The sequence below is a fragment of the Lampris incognitus genome, chromosome 3 (assembly GCF_029633865.1).
Source record: "Lampris incognitus isolate fLamInc1 chromosome 3, fLamInc1.hap2, whole genome shotgun sequence".
Classification (NCBI taxonomy): Eukaryota; Metazoa; Chordata; class Actinopteri; order Lampriformes; family Lampridae; genus Lampris; species Lampris incognitus.
The window spans coordinates 40,048,912-40,069,730 of NC_079213.1; the positions used below are offsets into that span (position 1 = coordinate 40,048,912).

The 20,819-nt window shown below is 50.7% G+C and overlaps 1 protein-coding gene across 1 annotated transcript; it reads left to right on the top strand.

The window, feature by feature from the left end:
• Positions 1–18,076: 18,076 nt before the first annotated feature.
• Positions 18,077–20,517, top strand: b2m (beta-2-microglobulin). The gene is made up of 4 exons (XM_056275837.1): positions 18,077–18,228; positions 19,605–19,877; positions 19,984–20,020; positions 20,151–20,517. Exons 1-3 carry the CDS (start codon positions 18,168–18,170, stop codon positions 19,995–19,997), a joined length of 348 nt encoding a protein of 115 aa, XP_056131812.1. The 5' UTR covers positions 18,077–18,167; the 3' UTR covers positions 19,998–20,020; positions 20,151–20,517.
• The last annotated feature ends 302 nt before the right edge of the window (positions 20,518–20,819 follow it).

Genomic DNA, 20,819 nt, shown 5'->3' on the forward strand with positions numbered 1-20,819 from the left:
GGGAAAATTTTTACGTGGGATGCCCTTCCTGACACAACCACTAACCCTGTGGATGGGGGCACAGGTAAGCGCTAGATGCCATCCCAGTATTCATGGACTTGTGCCCATGCCTGTCGTCTGACATAGACAAAATAAAATCCACATTAATCATTAGCAATGATCAATATTAACTTGTTGTTGTGGTTACACCGCCCCGAGCTGCCTCCCCGGCACGTTCAAGCCACTACCCCAGCTCAGAAGTGCCGGAAACATCCGAGCGCTGCAGTACACCAGGTGTTTGCCATCATCCATCAGGCATACCTGCGGCAATCAGGCAGCCCTCTACAAGAAGTCTCCCAGAACATCACTCCGTGCTTAGACGTACTGAACCCTGCGACTCTCCCTCCGCGACTTCCACGGCTCCCCTGTCCCTAGCGACCTTCACGTTTTTCCCCCGGACCTCTCCAGCGATCTCCCCCCGTCTCTCTCTACCTGGATCCCTCCTTTCGGACTTGACTTCCACAGACAACCCCTTTTGGATCGCGGACTGGACTTGCTTGCCAGGTGCACGCACATTATTCAACACCTTGTCATTTACATACCGCACCACACAGTTATATACGCAAACCACTGGACACCACACACAGTTTATTCACACATCCCACTAACAGAACGTTTTTGCACCGTACATCCCCCCCCCTCTATTCCATTTATTATTTAGTGGCAGTATTTGTTATTCCCCTCCCCCAATAAAACCGCCTTTTGGATTTTGAACTGTCATCCTGTGTCTGTCTGCCTTGGGTTTCGCCACACGGGTCGGGTTCTGGTGCGTGAGCATAACACTTTTCTGTCTAAAAATATGTCCAGATGTAACATCATGGTATAAAAGAAAATGAACTGACAATTGTTATGAAATGGGAAAAAAAAACCTTTGGATTATTTGCTGCTGTTAATATTGTAGCGAATTCAGGGGGCAGCCGGGACGCGAACCCGTGTCTCCCACTCCACAAGCGACAATGTTAACCAGTCGACTAAAGGGCCCGACCCGTTAGCCAAGGGCTACCGAGCCTATTCATCCGTGATCGTTACATTGCCCCCTTCCTTCGGGAGTCGCGTCCCCGCGAATCGCCTCTGGGTGCATACGCTTCCGATGGCCTTACGGTCTCAGCATCCCACTTCTGACACCAATGTAGCGAATTCAGGGGGCAGCCGGGGAACGGTCGCCACAGTCAAGAAGCGAAACTGTGTCTCCCACTCCGCAAGCGACAACGTTAACCAGTCGACTAAAGGGTCCGGTCCGTTAGCCAAGGGCTACCGAGCCTATTCATCCGTGATCGTTACATTGAACCCCGAAGGAAGGGGGTAATGTAACAATCACGGATGAATAGGCTCGGTAGCCCTTGGCTAACGGGTCGGGCCCTTCAGTCGACTGGTTAACGTGTCTATTTCTTCATCTACTTTTGCTGGCATGGCGTAGGGGACAGATCTGGAATGAAAGAATCATAGGACTGGGTTGTCTTTCACATGGATGGTAGCCTTGGTACCATTAAGTGTGCCAAGTTCCTCTTTGAACACATCCTCATGTTTGCTGAACACCTGCTGTAGTGTTTTTTCTCTCTGCTGTGATGTGTTGCACTTGACAGGCTTTGTGTCGGTCTTTGATTTCTCTCCATCTTAGATGTATCTCCTCCAGCCAGCCTCGTCCGAGTAAGGTGGGGCCATTCCCGTTGACCACAACGATGGGCAGTTTAGCGCTTTGCTGCTTGTATTTAACACTGACAAGTGCTGCTCTAAACACCTTAACAAGGTCCCTGTTATGCTCGCGCACCAGAACCCGACCCGTGTGGCGAAACACAAGGCAGACAGACACAGGATGACTTCGAAATCCAAAAAGGGCGGTTTTATTGGGGAAGGGGAATGTATGGTGCAAAAAGCGTTTCGTTAGTGGGATGTGTGAATAAAATGTGTGGTGTCCAGTGGTTTGCGTGTATAACTATGTGTGAGTGTTCTTAGCCTATGTGTGGTGCGGTATGTAAATGACAAGGAGGTGTTGAAATAATGTGCGTGCACCTGGCGAGAAAGTCCAGTCCGTGATCCAAGAGGGGTTGTCCGAAATGAGGGGTCCAGATAGAGGGACACGGGGGGAGATCGCTGGAGAGGTCCGGGGAAAAAAAACGTGAAGGTCGCTGGGAACGAGAGACGCGGAAGGAGAGTCTTGGGAGGAAACAGACACGAAGATAAGACACTGGGGAATAAACAGAATGCAAGGAACGCTGGAGGGCTTGTTAGAACTTTACCGCAGGGTTCAGTACGTCGAAGCACGGAGTGGTGTTCTGGGAGACTTCTTGTAGAGGGCTGCCTGATTGCAGCAGGTGTGTCTGATGGCAAACACCTGGTGCAGTGCAGCTCTCGTCTCCTCAGAGCGCGAGCCGAGCGCTCGGATGTTTCCGGCACGTCCGAGCTGGGAGAGTGGCTTGAACGTGCCGGGGAGGCAGCTCGGGGCGGTGTAACCACAACAGGACCCCTCTCCTACGGGAGACACCGGGCGACCGTCTGATGGCGTTGGGGTAGGCCCGATAGAACTCCTCCAGGAGTGCGGGGTCGGCCAGGTAGGACCGGGGAACCCAGCTGCGGTCCTCGGGCTCATAGCCAACCCAGTCCACCAGGTATTGGTACCCACGCCCCCGGCGGCGTACGGCGAGCTGCCGGTCGACATCCCAGACCATGTCACCACCGTCGAGGACCCTGGGGGGTGGAGGAGCTTGGACAGGGGGCTGGAGGCTACCGGTTTGAGGCGCGAGACATGGAAGACGGGATGGATCTTGAGTGAGGTGGGGAGATGGAGACGCACCGCCGATGGGTTGACGATGCGGTCGATGGTGTAGGGACCGACGTAGCGGGGAGCCAGCTTCCGGTTGAGGGTAGGGAGGGGCAGGTCCCGGGCCAGGAGCCATACCCTCTGGCCAGGTCGATAAGCTGGGGCCGGCACTCTCCGCCGGGCAACATAGCGGCCCGGGCGGTCTTCCAAACACGCCGACATCGGCGGAGATGGGCCCTCGTGGACGGGACCGTCACCTCCAACTCCTGATGGGGGAACAGAGGGGGTTGATAGCCAAGGGAACACTCGAAGGGGGACAAACCGGTAGCCGAACTCTCCATGGAGTTGAGCGAGTACTCCACCCAGGGCAGGTACTTGCTCCAGGAGGCGGGGTTGCTGGTGGTAACGCAACGCCGCCTCCAGGGCTTGATTGGCCCGCTCTGCCTGGGGGTGATACCCGGAGGAGAGGCTGACCGTGGCCCCAATCCCCTTACAGAAGGCCTGCCACACCTTAGAAGCGAACTGGGGACCACGGTCAGAGACGATGTCCAGGGGAATCCCATGGGGTCAGACGACGTGGGACACGAGAAGGTCCGCCGTCTCGGCTGCAGAGGGGAGTTTGGTGAAGGCGACAAAGTGGACGGCCTTGGAAAATCGGTCGACGATGGTGTCATTGCCTTGGGACACGGGGAGGCCAGTTACAAAGTCCAAGGCAATGTGGGACCAAGGTCGGCCGGGGATAGGAAGGGGGCGCAGGAGACCTGCTGGAGGGCGATGGAGAGCCTTGCTGCGGGCCCAAGCAGCCACGAACTCTCTGGTGTCTGCCTCCATGGTGGGCCACCAGAAACCCCTGCGGATGAAGGCCGCCGTTCGGTGGACACCGGGGTGGCAGGCAAAACGGCTGGAGTGGCCCCACTCCAGCACCTGGGGCCGGACAGAGGGAGGCACAAATAGCCGGTTCCGGGGTCCATTGCCTGGGCCCTTCTCACCACCGATTCGATGGCCCAGGTGACGACACCCACCACCCGGGCCAGGGGAAGGATGGTGTCTGGGGCGTCAGGGGACCCCTCGGGAAACAGACGGGAGAGGGCGTCTGCCCTGATGTTCTTGGTGCCCGGGCGGTAGGTGAGGGTGAAGTCGAACCGGCTGAAGAAGAGCCCAGCGCGCCTGCCTGGGGTTGAGCCTCTTAGCCGTCCGCACGTAGGTCAGGTTCTTCTGATCGGACCATACGATGAACGGCTGCCCTGCTCCCTCCAGCCAGTGTCTCCACTCCTCTAGGGCGGCGTGGACAGCCAGCAACTCCCTGCTGCCGATGTCAGTTCTTCTCCGCAGGACTGAAACGCCGGGAGAAGGCGCACGGGTGGATCTTCTGGTCCTCCGACCGCTGGGAGAGGACGGCTCCGATGCCCATGTCCGATGCGTCCACCTCCACGATGAACTGCCTGGACGGGTCCGGGTGGGCGAGCACCAGAGCCGTTGTGAACAGCCTCTTCAGGGCCGAGAAGGCGGCCTCTGCCTCGGAGGTCCAGGAGAAGGGGCGGAGGGTGGCGGCCACATGGCTGGACCCCCTGATGAAGCGCCGGTAGAAGTTTGCAAACCCCAGGAAGCGCTGGAGTTGCGTCCTGTTAGTGGGCCCTGCCCACTCCTCCACCGCTCGGGTCTTCCTGGGGTCGGTGCAGACGAGCCCCTTCTCCACGATGTGGCCAAGGAACTCCACGGAGGCGGAGTGGAACGCACACTTCTCGGCTTTCACGAAGAGCCTGTTCTCCAGCAGCTGTTGGAGGACCAGGCGGACATGCTGGTGGGGTTCCTCCTCAGTCCTGGAGAACACAAGGATGTCATCCAGGTACACCACCGCGAACGTGTTCAGCATGTCCCGGAGCACGTCGTTGACCAACGCCTGGAAGACGGCCGGGGCGTTGGTGAGGCCGAAGGGCATAACGAGGTACTCGAAATGTCCTAGGTGGGTGTTGAATGCCGTCTTCCATTCATCCCCTTCCCGGATGCGCACCAGGTGGTACGCGCTGCGCAAGTCTAGCTTGGTGAACACCGTGGCGTGAGTGAGTGGCTCGAACGTGGAATTCATGAGGGGGAGTGGATATTTATTTTTCACCGTGATGTCATTTAACATTCGATAATCAATGCAAGGCCTCAGGCTGCCCTCCTTCTTCGCCACAAAAAAAGAAGCCCGCTGCCACCGGGGAAGACGAGGGCCTTATGATTCCTGAGGCCAGGGACTCTGATATAATTGCGCATAGCCTCCTTTTCCGGGATGGAGAGGTTATACAACCAACCGGTGGGAAGGGCGGCCCTGGGAAAGAGATGTATGGCGCAATCATAGGGACGGTGAGGGGGGAGGGAAAGTGCACTGTCCTTACTAAATACAGGGGCTAAATCGTAATAAATGGGAGGAACACCAGTGAGATCCGTGGGAGGAGCGAAGGCAGTTGGCATGACACGCAACGCTCCAACCCAAAATCCGCCCAGTAGATCAAGAGATGTAGGGATCGTGCCGTTCCAACCACGGTCTTCCTAACACCTGGGGCGCGCAAAACCAAAAAACGCATAGCTTCCACGTGATTACCCGAAAGAGTGAGGGAAGCAGTGCTGTGTGTGATCTTACCAAGTGAACGACCATCTAGGGCTTGGGCTGTGAGGGGTGTGTCTAGGGGGACGAGTGGAATGCCGGCCTGCCGGGCCAGCGAGATGTCCATCAAACACTCGTCCGCCCCCGAATCCAGGAGTGCATCAATAGACAGTGAGTCGTTACCCCAGGTGAGTGTGACCGGGAGCAGCTGGTTTGTGCTCCTTCTTGGGCTGGGGCTGAGGAAGGGTCGTCAAGCTCACTAGGACACCCCTCGCTAGTGAGCCGGGTCTTTTGGGCGAGTCGGGCAGGCCTTGATGTAATGGCTCGACCTCCCGCAGTAGAGGCAGAGGTGGTCACGCCTCCTCTGCTCCCTAACCTCCAGCGGGAGCCGTGACCGACCCAGCTGCATGGGCTCCTCCTCCGGCCTGGATCCAGAAGCCACCCAGGGTTGCGAGGGGGAGTTTGAGGGTGGAGAGAGCCCACGGGACGCTGACCTAGGGAAGGCACCGGTAGAACGGACGGGGGTTGGTCTATGGGAGGAGCCAGTGCGCGGGGCGCGTTCTTGGCGCCGCTCCTGCAGCCGTTCGTCCATCAGGAAGGCGAGGGTGACGAGCTCGTTGAAGGAGGCAGGGCGGTCCCGAACGATGAAATCTTTGTTGGGCTCGCTCAGCCCCCTCCTGTACGCGCTCTTGAGCGCAGTGTCATCCCACCCACTGTCTGCCGCGAGTATCCTCACCTCCAAGGAATAATCTGCCACCAACCTGGCTCCCTGCTGGATGGAATGGAGGCGGCTGGCAGCGTCCTGCCCGTCAGCTGGGAGGTCGAACACCAGATTGAACTCGCGGCGGAAGGCACCATAGTCCGAGGCGAGCCGCTCGGTATGGCCAACCGCCGCTATGGCCCAGCTGAGGGCTTTGCCGGTGAGGAGGGACATAAGGGCTACCTTGGTCTCTCCTGTCCTATACCTGGCTGGCTGGTGTTTGAACCGGAGCTCACACTGACCAAGGAAACCCCTGCACAGCTCGAACTCCCCACCGAAGGCCTTGGGGCAGGGGGAACGTCGGGACCAGGAACGGGGAAACCGGAGGCCGAGCTGGGGACGGAGACCGGGGCCAGAGCAGGGTGGTCGCTCATCCTGGAGACCGCTGTTGAGAGTCCAGCGATCTGCGCGGAGAGGGCGTCTAACGCGCTCGTCGCGGCCTGGGAGCGGGACTGAAGATTGCTGATCTCTCCGGTGATATGGGTGAAGGCAGTAGTAAGCTGAGTGAAGAAAGGCAAGTTGGCAGCTGTGACTTCTTAGTACTGCCTCTAGGGGGACGGGGCTCTGGGGCGTCACAGAGACCGTCTGCTCTTTGGGTTTGCCTGGGTCCATAATGGCTTCGACGTTCTGTTATGCTCGCGCACCAGAACCCGACCCGTGTGGCGAAACCCAAGGCAGACAGACACAGGATGACTTCAAAATCCAAAAGGTGGTTTTATTGTGGGAGGGGAATGTGTGGTGCGAACAACGTTCTGTTAGTGGGATGTGTGAATAAATTATGTGTGGTGTCCCGTGGTTTGCGTGTATAACTATGTGTGAGTGTTCTCAGCGTATGTGTGGTGCGGTATGTAAATGACCAGGAGGTGTTAAAATAATGTGCGTGCACCTGGCAAGAAAGTCCAGTCCGTGATCCAAGAGGGGTTGTCCGAGGAAGTCCGGGTCCGAGATCCGGGAAGTCGAGTCCGAAAGGATGGGTCCAGGTAGAGGAACACGGTGGGAGATTGCTGGAGAGGTCCGGGGAAAAAACGTGAAGGTCGCTGGGGACGAGGGAGCCGTGGAAGTCGCGGAGGGAGAGTCTTGGGAGGAAACAGACACACGAAGATAAGACACTGGCGAATAAACAGAATGCAAGGAACGCTGGAGGGCTTGTCCGAACTTTACCGCAGGGTTCAGTACGTCGAAGCACGGAGTGGTGTTCTGGGAGACTTCTTGTAGAGGGCTGCCTGATTGCCACAGGTGTGCCTGATGGATGATGGCAAACACCTGGTGCAGTGCAGCTCTCGTCTCCTCAGAGCGCGAGCCGAGCGCTCGGATGTTTCCGGCACGTCCGAGCTGGGGGAGTGGCTTGAACGTGCCGGGGAGGCAGCTCGGGGCGGTGTAACCACAACAGTCCCCTGTATAAGTCTCCAACTTGATTTTGACTGGCCTTGTCCGAGGAGTTTCTGTGTCTTTCCACATCATTTGGAATGTTTTTTTCATTCATTAATGTGAGACTGCAGCCGGTATCTATCTCAAAAGTAACACTTTTTCCCCATTTAGTTTCATCTTCACAGTATATGGGTCTACTCTGCTCAAGTGCACTTCACTCATAAGTTCCAATTTGAACTTCATGCACTTCAGTGTGAATGTGCCTTCTTCTGAAATATCAGTGTTACTGTCATCATGCTTCTCTTGAACTTTATGGGAACGGTAGGTTGAACTCCGCCCTTTATCTCTCTTCACATCAGCTGCTTTTTAATTCCATTTATTCTGGGTATTCTTGTTATGGCAAGCTCTAGCAATGTGCCCTATTTCCCCACAAGCATGACATTTTTAAACTTACATTCTGATGCAGTATGTTGTCCTTTGCAACGGTAGCACTCCCTCGTAGCTCCCTTGAACGCATAAGCCTCGTACGAGCCTTTGTTTGAAGCACTTTACCGCTGCACTGGGATTTTGCAGATCATGGGCATTTTTGTTTGCGGTCTCCGCTGCTACGGCAATTGACAAGGCTTTATCGAATGTCAAATCCTCTTCTGCCAGGAGCCGTCTTTGAATCCGGTCGTCATTCATCCCGCAGACGATCCTATCTCTCAACATCTGCTGTAAAGTGTCACCGTAGTTACAGTCCTGCGCCAGCCGACGCAGCTCTGCCACATACTCCATTACTGATTCATTAGACTTGCGATTTCGGGAATCAAACTTGTATCTTTGCACAATTTCACTCGGCTTTGGGTCAAAGTGATTTTTCAGCAGCACTACAAGTTGCTGGCAGGTTTTGTCCTTCGGCTTGTCTGGGTTGAGAAGGTTCCTCATCCAGATGCATGTTGATACTCCGACGACACTTATGAGTATAGCTCTCTGCCTATCTCCATCGTCAATGGCATTGGCTGCAAAAACTGATCCAGTATTTCACAATACTCTTCCCAAGTTTGATTTTTAGAATCAAACGCTGCGAGCGTGCCAATGGTAGCCATTTCTTCACTATTTCTCTCTCCCCCCTTTGTTGGCCGAAAACAATCCTCTTCACTTTGCTAGCTTTAGCATTAGCAACTGCTAACCAACTTGACCTGTCGCGCTGCTGTTTGCTTTGTCGTCCAAACCGGCATCGGTGTCCTATTCAAAAGACTTTTTACTCGTCGCCAAAAAGATGTTGTATCTTATGAAGAATGGATTGTCCACAACATCTCAAACTTCGTTTCAACATTTTTCTGATTTAAAGTGTGGCACCGTTACACGTGACATTCACATGTCTAACGTTGTTTGTATCAACACCGAGCTTCTGGACGTTGACTCCGGCAACTCTTCTTCTACGGTTACAGAACATCCACTCTGAACAGCATAACCTGATCTCCACCTAGTGGACTCTTCAGTAATAACGCATATAATTACTCTACAACAGGATTAACCAAGGTAAGTATGATTATGTATTATTTAGCATTCTTCTTAGCCATTAGCAGGTGAGTATTTATCATCAGGAAATAAGATTATAAATGCTAGGATAACACACCTAGTTTGTGCTCCAGTGGATGATGAGAGCCAAACCTTAAGTACTGATCAGTATGTGTTGGTTTGCAGTAAACATCAACAATCAAGTGCTACCCCATCACCAATTGCAATTTCACAGTGTAAGAAGGCTAACCTGTCATGTTCCACATCCTCCCTGGTGAACTTGATGTGGTTGTCCACAGAGTTAATGTGGTCGGTGAAATGTGGTACGTCCTGAGATTTAATTTTAACCCAGGTGTCGTCCACAGATCTGAACCAATGGCTAGGTGGTGTCCCTGGATAGGACATCAGAGCCTCTTTTCCACATCATCCATATACAAGTTGGCCACCACAGGTGAGACTGGGGAACCAGAGCACACCCATGCCTCTGCCTATAGTACTGCCCCCTGTATGTGACGTACTGGACTGAAGACACGCCTTCAGGGGCAGACACACTTGGTCAGTGTTAAGGATCTCCATCTTACAATTACAATTCCATTATCATTCTGTTATCCTCTTTCAATGTTGTATTGTGTAGACACAACATCCATCCACTGTACGTTGTCCGTCTTGGGAAAGAGATCCCTCCTCTGTTGCTCTCCCTGAGGTTTCTCCCTGGGCAGGATAAGCGGTTTGGACGATGGATGGAGTTGTTCCTTATCCGATGTGAGGATCTAATGACAGGATGTTGTTGCTGTAAAGCCCCTTGAGGCACATTTGTAATTTGTGATATGGGGCTACACAAATAAAATTGTCTTGACTTGACCTACTATGCTGTGATTGACACTATTCCCCAATCCCCTGTGAATAGTACACATGGCCATTGTAACTCTGTTAATGGCGACTGATCGCACTCATATTAATGGTCAGGCCTATTTGCATATGAAACTGATCGTTGGTTTCGGTCGTTATGCCACTGTATTGTTTATAAATGGTGTAAAACCATATATTTGTGTTTGCACTACTACAACTACTACTACTTTCGGCTGCTCCCGTTAGGGGTCGCCACAGCGGATCATCCGTTTCCATTTCTTCCTGTCCTCTTTAATACATGTTCTAAATTAATGAGCCAATAAAAAAAATCAAAGGCGATTAGGTGATGGATTATGAATGCAGTCACAATTTGTTCACTTTTAGTATTTTAGTTTTGAGTGAAAAAAGTGACAACTACACAGTATATTGTTGAAACTCGTTAAGCAAATAAATATGGAAACAGTTTAGGAAGAGAATAGCTGATACATTTGGGGTGGCGGCAGCCATAAAAACTAATCTGCCAGAAGTCACCCCTCTTTCTCATGTAGTTCTCGTTAGTCTAGTACGGCTGGAAAAAAGTACTGCGTTCTCTTCTGATTCGCTTCCGCATTTTATCACTGGGTGACGCACGCGAGCCAGTAATCATAGACGACGATCAAACGAGTCCTCCTGGAAATAGTGTTTACGTCAGAGACAGAGAACAGCAGAGCGCCGCCACGAGGCCAGAGGCGACGCGGCGGAGCTTCTTCATGCGGGCTCAGACGGGGAAAGTTTATTTTTATTTTTATTTTTTTTATTGAACAAAACAAACAGGGGGCACGAGATGAGTGGACAATAATACAGACATACAATGAGGGAAGTACAAAAGCAAAGTAGCATTATTTTACAGGAGCAAATTAACATTAAGATATTCCCACAGATGCAGTAATTTGCCAGCCTTAGTATTTTTTGAATGCTTAATACTTCCTAAATACTTTGAAAGGTCATTTCTGAAAACGGGAAAGAAAGGCTACTACATTTACATTTATGAATGTACAATCTGGCAAATATAAAGGTAAAACTCATCATAACATATTTGTCATCCTCCTCCTTCGTGTAATCAAAAATCCCTAAAAGAATGTGTTTAAATGAGAAATGAATCTCATTAACATTTGTATAAAGACAAGAACATCTGAGCAGACCTTTTCTGTATAGAAACATGTCCACAACAAGAGTGCAGTTGTTTCAGGGGCCAACGGCGGACTTACAAAAACAACACCTGGTTCAGACAAGGACATCCTGATGGGGGCATTTCCGCATCACACCCACCACGTCGTCCACTTTCCTGTCTTATTTATCTACACGGCGGGAGGGGCTATTTAACATGACGGTTAGTCACGATACTGCATATGAGAACTCTTCACATGGCTCTGCAGAGACGGAACAACAAAACAAGAGTAATGTAAACCAACTTCGTGAACGTTTGACGCCCAACAGAACCTGTTAGAGACAATCCTGCAAACAGTGACTTTATTTACTTCATTGGTGGCATCAGAGCAGGAAGGGGCGGAGTCTGGACAAAAACGGACTCGGGATACTTTCGTTTTGGTCCAGACAAACCCAGTCGTCTGTTGTAGGAAGTCGTGTGGGTCAAACTAAACCATGAAGACACTGATCTGCACAGTGTTGTTCTGCATCTTTGCAGCCTCAGTGGCGAATGAATATCAGTATGACACCTTTATAACTTTATAGCAAGAAAAAACAAGTTTTTTGTCGGTAATATTGTGGCGAACGCATAAGTAACGTCAAAGGCAACTTTTCAGTCTCCCTTATTGAACTCACGCAGACAAGAACCTACGAAAAATTTAACGCAATACATGGTCCTCACCTACCCGAACAACAAAGTGATCAGGATTTCAGTACCAAGGTTACACAACACAACACAATGACGACTACAATTACACAACACCAAACAGTAATCACATAAACGCATAAAACCACATAAAACACTTACAAAACAGTTAATAACAACTGACAATCTGAACGCAGTGCCTGCTGGGTAAAACAGGAGGGCACAATTCTGATGGGGTAGCTTCTTCGCTACATTACCCCCTCCAGCGTGTCGCCTGTCCTCAGCCGACAACAAAGTCCCTATAGCGAAGGGGAAACTGTAATGTCCGTAGACGCCTTGTCTTACTGACATAAGAATAATTCAAGAACGAGCCGACTTCGTAGGTTCTTAACTGTGTAGCTTTTACTAGCGTTCATCCGACATACAACCTTCATAACCATGCGCTTCTCACTTCCTGTATACGTCACACGCACTGCACGTACACCCGTGAGTAGGTCAAGTTAAACACGTGACCTTTCATTCATTACATCTCCCCCTCTAAGATGATTTTCTAACCTGTATATCACCCCCCTTTTCACAAAAAATAAAAAATCCCCCACAATACACAAGTCCATACGCCTCACAAATCCAGCCGGATTGCAGGCTTGCTCACCCTGCCAGAGCGAGTAACATATGGTGTGGAAGTTGGCATTTCTGCTGCTCGGGACTCATCCGTGTTTCCACTCTCCCCTGGAGTGACATGGTCAGGATCCCTGCTGACAAAGGTGAGTGTTTTAGGTGTGGCCAACAGGTGGCGCCTGTTCCTTCTGTAATGTTCACCTTGAGCTGTCTCCACTATGTAGGATCTGGGAGTGGAGCTCTGACTGTGAACAACTGCTGGCATTGTCCATGTTTTCTGTCCATCAAGTTTGGTGAGTACTGCGTCACCCGAGTTCAGTGGGCGCAGTGTCCGCACGCCGTTCCTGCGGTTGTAGTAGAAAGCCTGCCTAGATTTGGCTGCGGCGTCAGCGGTTTTGATCAGTTCCTCTTTAGGCCAGGCCGGTTTCAGGTTATGCTGCAATGTGGGTAAGGTGGTTCTGAGTCTCCTACCCATGAGCAATTCCGCTGGACTGGCTCCAGTGGAAGAAGAGGGTGTAGCTCTGTATGTCAACAGGGCGAGGAGAGGGTCTTCCTGTCTTAATATGCTTTTGGCTATCTGAACAGCCCTCTCTGCCTGTCCATTACTCTGGGGGTAGTGTGGGCTTGAAGTCACATGGATGAAATCATAATCCTCACTGAACCTCCTCATCTCTTCTGAAACTAGCTGTGGCCCATTATCGCTAACTACAATTTCAGGGATACCAAAACGTGCAAATGTAGCCTTCAGCCTAGCTACAACCTGACTGCTAGTAGTTGTTGGTAGATTTAGGATCTCCAAAAACCTGGAATAATAGTCAGACACTATCAAGTAGTTTTGCTTTTTGTACTCACACAGGTCTATGCCAACTTTCTGCCATGGTCTGGATAGGAGCTCACTTGACATTAAAGGCTCTTTTCTCTGTGTGTTCTTGTGTTCTCTGCAGAATTGACATTGCTGTATCTTTGTTGTAATGTGCTCTGTCATTTTGGGCCACCACACTGACTGGCTAGCTCTCTCTCTGCACTTAACTATCCCCTGGTGCCCGTCGTGTATTCTGTCTAAGATCACCTCCCTCATCTCTGTGGGAATGACGATACGACTGCCTCTGATGACTAAACCATCTACCGCAGATAACTCCCCTCTCACCTGATAAAAGTCTCTGACTGTCTCCGGCACTTTATCGACATACTCAGGCCAGCCGTGTCTGATGAAGCCCAACACTGTCTGGAGCTGCAGATCCCCATCCGTGCTCTGTTTTATCTCCTGCATCCTTTGAGGTGTGGCAGGCACCTGGCACACGATGGCATCAATGTGCGCTGCAACATCATCATGAGAAGCACCATCTCCGTAGCACTGCTCTGGGCCTCTGGAGAGTGCATCAGCCACAGCTAAAGTTTTGCCTGGTGCGTATTCAGCCACTGCATTGAAACGCATCAGCCTCATTAACAGTCTCTGGCACCTAATGGGCACATTATCCAAGTCTTTGCTGTTTATGAAAGGCACTAGTGGTTTATGATCGGTGACAAGTCTGAAATTGTCAAGCCCAAACAGGTACTTCTCGAACCTTTCACATGCCCAGACGCTGGCTAAGCACTCTTTCTCGATCTGTGCGTACCTTGTCTCTGCGTCACTCAGCCGTCGGGAGCAGTAGGCCACGGGCTTCCAGTGTTCCCCGTGCTGCTGGAGCAGAACGCCTCCCAGCCCGTAGCTGCTGGCATCTGCTGACACCACCGTAGCCTTAGTGACGTCATAAAAGGTGAGTACCGGGGCGGTGGCGAGTGCTGCTTTAAGGTCTTGGAATGCTGTGTTCTGTGCAGGTCCCCACAGCCACTCTGTCGTTGCTTTAAGCAGTCCATAAAGCGGCTGACCTACAGTGGACAGCTCTGGGACGTATTTTGCCAAATAGTTCACCATCCCGAGGAACCTCTTGAGTTCCGTCACGTTCTGGGGCTGAGGAAAGTTCTCTATTCCGGCCACTTTGTCCGGGTCAGGTCTGATGCCTGCCTCGTTGATGATATGACCAAGGAAGCGGACTTGTTTCTGTTTGAACTTGCATTTCGCTTGGTTCAGTTTGAGACCTGCTGTTTCAATGACCCCCAGCGCCTCTGCTAGGCGCCGGTCATGGATTTCCTCAGTCTCTCCATGTATAAGGATGTCATCCATGTACACCTCTGTGCCCTCTAGCCCGGTCAGAGTTTCCGCCATCTTTCTCTGGAAAATCTCTGGAGCACTCGTTATACCAAATGGAAGGCGGCAGAAAGCATACCTCCCAAATGGGGTGATGAAAGTGGTGAGCCCCCTGCTGTCTTCATGCAAGGGGATCTGGTAAAACCCACTTGCTGCATCCAACGTTGTGAAGAACTTTGACCCTGCGAGCCTTGGCATTATTTCCTCCATAGTGGGCAGCACGTATTTCTCACGTTTCACCGCTCGATTCAGCCTCCTGAGGTCAGCGCAGCAGCGAACCTCTTTCTTGTTCGGTTTCAGCACCGGCACCATAGCGGCGCACCATTCTGTGGGCTGAGTCACTTTTTCAATAATGCCCTCATTTTCCATGCGCTGCAGTTCTTTCTTAACCAGTGGTACAAGTGGCAGCGGTATCCGTCTGGCTGTATGCACCGCGTATGGCTGGGCACCCTCCACCAGAGCTATTTTCACTGGGTCTGTTTTCAGCAGTCCACTTGAACCGAAAACTCCACTGACCTCATTCATCCGCTTCACTAGACCCATCTCCACTGCCTCTGGACGACTCAGCAGACAGCTGCCTCTCCCCTTGATCACATACACTGGAAAGGAGTATTGTTTCTCCTTGTAGTTGGTTGTGGCTTGAAACTGTCCTATGCAGCTGATGTTTCCACCTGGGCTTATGAAGCATGTGTCAGGAGGTCCCAGTTTTATGTTTGGCTTCAGCTTTTTAAATGTCCCTTGGTTGATAACAGTAGCGTCAGCCCCCGTGTCAATTTTAAAGGTTATTGGTACATCACTTATTTTTAAACTAACAGTCCAATCTTCCTGACTGCTCTCTTTGCCAACTTCTCCCAGAAAGTACAGCTGTTTAACCTCTTCAGTGACTTTTCTCACCGCTTTAGAGTGACATACACGCTCCCAATGTCCCTTTTTATGACACTTGTTGCACTTACTGTTCGTTGCAGGACACTTCCGCTCATCGGTGTGCTGCGTCTTGCCGCACCTCCCGCATTCATCTACTTTGTTGGTTGCAGGTCTGCTGCCACCATGACGCTGTCCGCCCTTTTTGTTTTGGCGTCCGTCCCGCCGTCGGACAACATTGACGTTAGCCAGCTGGGCCTCTGGTTGGTTAGCTTGGAGGCTGAGCTGCTTTGTTATTGCCTCCGCCTGGCGCACTTGTTCAATGACTTTCACCAGAGTAAGGTCCGCTGTGAGCTGGAACTGACGGGAGAGCACCTTATCTTTTGTGCCCACTACCAGACGATCTCTGATATGTTCATCCCTCTTGTCCCCAAACTCACAGTGTTCAGACAGCTCATACAATGTCCGGATGTACATCTCCGCTGTCTCTCCTGGCTGCTGGCTACGTTGATAGAAGCACGCCCTCTCATGTATGATGTTACGGCGGGGAATAAAGTAGTCGTCGAACTTTTTCAGTACGATATCATAGTCCACTTTATCACCCTCCGCCGCGAAGTCAAACGAGCTGAATATCTTTTCAGCCTCGCTTCCCATTGCATAAATCAGCGAACTCACTTGAATCTCCCCGTCGTCTTTATCCAGCTTTGTCGCGAGCCTGAAGCGCGAAAACCGTTGTTTCCACTCCGGCCATTCAACGGGGCAGTCAAACTTGAATTCACTCGGCGGATTAAACTTCGGCATGACCGCTCGTGTTCCGATACACAGACTATTCTGACACCATGTAATGTCCGTAGACGCCTTGTCTTACTGACATAAGAATAATTCAAGAACGAGCCGACTTCGTAGGTTCTTAACTGTGTAGCTTTTACTAGCGTTCATCCGACATACAACCTTCATAACCATGCGCTTCTCACTTCCTGTATACGTCACACGCACTGCACGTACACCCGTGAGTAGGTCAAGTTAAACACGTGACCTTTCATTCATTACAGAAACCGTCTCCGCCGCCGCGGGGGCACGAGTCCCTGTTCCCCACTGTCCGTCCGGTTGGTAGGGCCTGTGGGTGTAGGAGGGACCGTCCCGGGTGGGCTAAACTGATCTACAGGTTCTTCAGCCAAGGGGCGGTAAGGTGCCAAACGGTCCCGGTGCAGAACTACCACCCGCCCCCGGACACACAGTTTCACCCGGTACACAACATCCGAAAGCTGCTCCAACACCTCACAGGGCCCCACCCACTGGCTGGAGAGCTTGGGGGAGACTCCTCTCTTCCGAGTTGGGTTGAAGACCCACACCTTCGCTCCCGGGGTGAAGGAGCGGCCCTGACAACGTGCGTCATACGCCCGGTTTTGTTTCGCACCTGCCTGTTCCTGATGCTGCCGAGCAACTCATGTGCCTCGGCCAGACGTTGTTGGAGGTCCCGCAGGTACTCGAAACCGGGTGTCTTGGGAAGGTCAGTGCCAGGGGGGGTGCCAAAGGCTAAGTCCACAGGGGTCCGCAGTTCTCTCCCGAACATGAGCGCGGCCAGTGCACACCCAGTACTTTCTAGTACTGCCGACCGGTACGCCCACAGGACCAGGGGTAGATGACAGTCCCAGTCTCGCTGGTGCCGCGAGGTGACAATAGCGAGTTGTGTTGTGAGCGTTCGATTGAACCTCTCCACCAGTCCTTCGGTCTGGGGGTGGAGGGGCGTTGTCCTGGTCTTCTTCACCCCCATGCGTTGACACACCTCAGCGAAGACCTGTGCCTCGAAGTTCCGCCCCTGATCGCTGTGTATTTCATCCGTTCTGCAGCTTCACGCTTGGCAAGCGCTAACCGGTAGGGTCGCAGACTAATGGGCGGGATTGTGCCAGTGTCGATTGTGTGCTGCACCAGGTTGGTCTGGGTGCACTCCTCTTCGCGTGCAGCGAAAATCTCAGCAAACTGTTGGAGCAGGTCTTTTAGCTGTTGGCTCTGCTGAGGGTCCAGCCCTTCACTGCTCCGCTGACACAGATCCTGGATGGCGGCAACCGTGTCCGGCGAGGGTGTCTGAGGAATGGTATTCTCAATGAGGGTCGTCGTCATTGTTGGTGGGCCGGGCAGTGTCGTCATCCCCTCGGTTGGCAGTGGGGGTGGGGGCGGCGGCGGCATGGTGACAGGTGGAGTTGGCTGAATGTGGATACGTCCAACCAACTCATCATAACATATTTGTCATCCTCCTCCTTCGTGTAATCAAAAATCCCTAAAAGAATGTGTTTGAATGAGAAATAAATCTCATTAACATTTGTATAAAGACAAGAACATCTGAGCAGACCTTTTCTGTATAGAAACATGTCCACAACAAGAGTGCAGTTGTTTCAGGGGCGGACTTACAAATACAACACCTGGTTCAGACAAGGACATCCTGATGGGGGCATTTCCGCATCACACCCACCACGTCGTCCACTTTCCTGTCTTATTTATCTACACGGCGGGAGGGGCTATTTAACATGACGGTTAGTCACGATGCTGCATATGAGAACTCTTCACATGGCTCTGCAGAGACGGAACAACAAAACAAGAGTAATGTAAACCAACTTCGTGAACGTTTGACGCCCAACAGAACCTGTTAGAGACAATCCTGCATAGCAACAGTGACTTTATTTTTTCATTGGTGGCATCAGAGCAGGAAGGGGCGGAGTCTGGACAAAAACAACTCGGGATACTTTCGTTTTGGTCCGGACAAACCCGGTCGTCTGTTGTAGGGAGTCGTGTGGGTCAAACTAAACCATGAAGACGCTGATCTGCACAGTGTTGTTCTGCATCTTTGCAGCCTCAGTGGCGAAGGAGTGTAAGTATGACACCTTTATAACTTAACATACCTTCTGGACTAGCAAGAAAAACATGTTTTTGTTGTTAATATCTTCACACGTGTACGTGTGCGTCACTCTCCTGGAGGTCTTTACCTTTTATACCATGAACGAAGAGACAACTGACCTTTACTTGGGTTGTTATTCATAAACAAACGTCAGAATTACTGCAACAGAAGAAAAAAACCAGAAAAGAGGGGGGCGGGACGGTTGAATTCAGTAACAGCCCTCCTCCGGTAAAGTTAGTTTCCACACCAGTCGGTGTGTTGAACACCAACCGCTCCACTTGATGACGTCAAATCTGTTAGAAATTATGCTGATTTGCTTTGGGAGATATATAGATAGATATTTCCCGGTTTAATATGAGTTTTCCAGGCCTTATTATGATGTATGTAATTATGTATATAAGTATATACATAGTTATATACGTAATTATGTATATAAGTATGTATATAAGTATGTACATGTCTGCCCTGTGTATACACATGTTTGCATGCTCTCCCCGTGTCTGCGTGGGTTTCCTCCCACCGCCCAAACACATGCAGGTCTGCTGAATCGGCCGTACTACCTTGCCCCTAGGTGTCAATGTGTGTGTGTGTGTGTGTGTGTGTGTGTGTGTGTGTGTGTGCGGGCGGGCGTGTGTGTGTGTGTGTGTGTGTGTGCGGGCGTGTGTGGGTGTGTGCGGGCGTGTGTGTGTGTGTGCGGGCGAGTGTGTGCGTGTGTGTGTGTGTGTGTGTGCGGGCGTGTGTGTGCAGGCGGTGTGTGTGTGTGTGTGTGTGTGTGTGTGTGTGTGTGTGGGCCCAGTGATGACCTGACGGTCTGTCCAGGCTGGCCCCCGCCTTCCGCCCACCCGCGACCCTGAGAGCAGGATAAGCTGTTTGGAATGAATGGATGTATACATAATTATGTATTGTACACAGAATTATAATATAATAATACATATTAATATGTATTTGTATAATTATGTGTGTAAACTTAATGTGTTTTCCACACCACCTTTGACAGCATAGGGGGTGGTGGGCAGGTATTTACACATTTGCAAGCCTGGAAAATACACATATGTATCCCCCAAACCAGGCTATAGATAAATAAATAACTTAGGACATTTCTGGGGTAATGGGGTGAACGTTGGGTCTCCTTAAGTGCCTCTGTGTGTTATTGTTTAGGTGGCAGCTAGTGCACACTGGCTACTGACAGTGATGGCAAACGACAAGCTTCCGGGTGGTGGCAGTGCTGTGGCTTTAATGAAGCTACGTCTTCTTGATATGCGATTCAAACTTTTAACTAATGTCTTTACGGTCAAGGGTTAATATGAATTTGTCCTTCTGATTGTCTCTTTCCCATTCCGTTATTGTAGCCCCACCCCAGGTTCAGTTGTACAGCCAGAGACCTGGATACCTTGAAGATGAGAACATCCTGATCTGTCATGTAACGGGCTTCCATCCCCCAGACATCACGATTCAGCTCCAAAGGAACGGCGTGTATATCCCTGCTGCCAAGCAGACGGCTTTGGCCTTCAACGAAAACTGGCAGTTTTACCTCATCAAGAGTGCTTCCTTCACTCCTAGCAAACATGACACCTATACCTGTAATGTCAATCATATGGGAAAAATCAAGATATACACCTGGAGTAAGTCTGTTTCTCTCTCCTGACCTTCTTCCCTTCTTTGAATACCCAGCACTTGTAGTGGCTGAAAAGACATGTGGCTTAAAGTCCAATTCTCCTCCCCTTGCAGGTCCAGATGTGTAAGTCTTTGATGTGCAGGCCTGAAGGTGTGTATTGTTGTATTTACATTGATTTTCTGCATAATATGCAGTCTAATGATACAATTTCATAATTTGTCCACGTTTGTGGAATAGTTGAAAAACTCTTTTGACTTAATTCTCGATTTTATAACCACAGGTCCTCTGAGACTCTGCATTCATCTACCACATCTAGTGGAAGGGAAAAGCAGTTAAGGTTGAAGATGTTCCCTGGTTCACACAGTCTTTTAACTGGATAATTGATGGCAGAATCCAGATAACCCACTTTCATTGATTCTTAAGTATAAAAGCTTTATATTGTGTTTTGGAATTGATGTCTTTCTAATGCCAAAACATGACAGAGTAATAAGTTGAGTTTGAATTTACAATATCCTACATGGAATGTACTTCCATGGACTGAATGTGTCAGGCCATGCAAATATTACATAGTCCATGTTGATATTACATTTCAAATGTAACGATAAAAATTATGCCCTGAGTCTTAAATAAATCAAAAATCCATGTTCGTTGTATTGTATGCATTGACTTTATTATAAGAAAGAAAGGATTCAGTCTCTGGTTTCCCAGATGAGGTTTGTGCTTGGCTACGCCAAACAAAGAGTGTAAGTTTGGTTCCTCAGGGTTAGGGAAGGAGGCTGGCATGATTTCACTCTTTTATAGATTTTCCTATTTTAGTCATCAATATTGAAAAACATAGTCCCAAATCATCATTTATTCTTTCTGTTGCCCATTAATTGTTGAATGGTGGTGTTGGGGTGCGGTGGGGTGTGAAAGAAGACCACCCATCCAGTGGCGGCTACTGACCAAC

Bases quoted from the DNA above. Each gene is read 5' to 3' on its own strand.
- b2m (XM_056275837.1), top strand. From the start codon at position 18,168: ATGAAGACGCTGATCTGCACAGTGTTGTTCTGCATCTTTGCAGCCTCA. The intron at 18,229-19,604 runs GTAAGTATGACA...CCGTTATTGTAG, and splicing joins AGCCTCAGTGGCGAAGGAGT to CCCCACCCCAGGTTCAGTTG.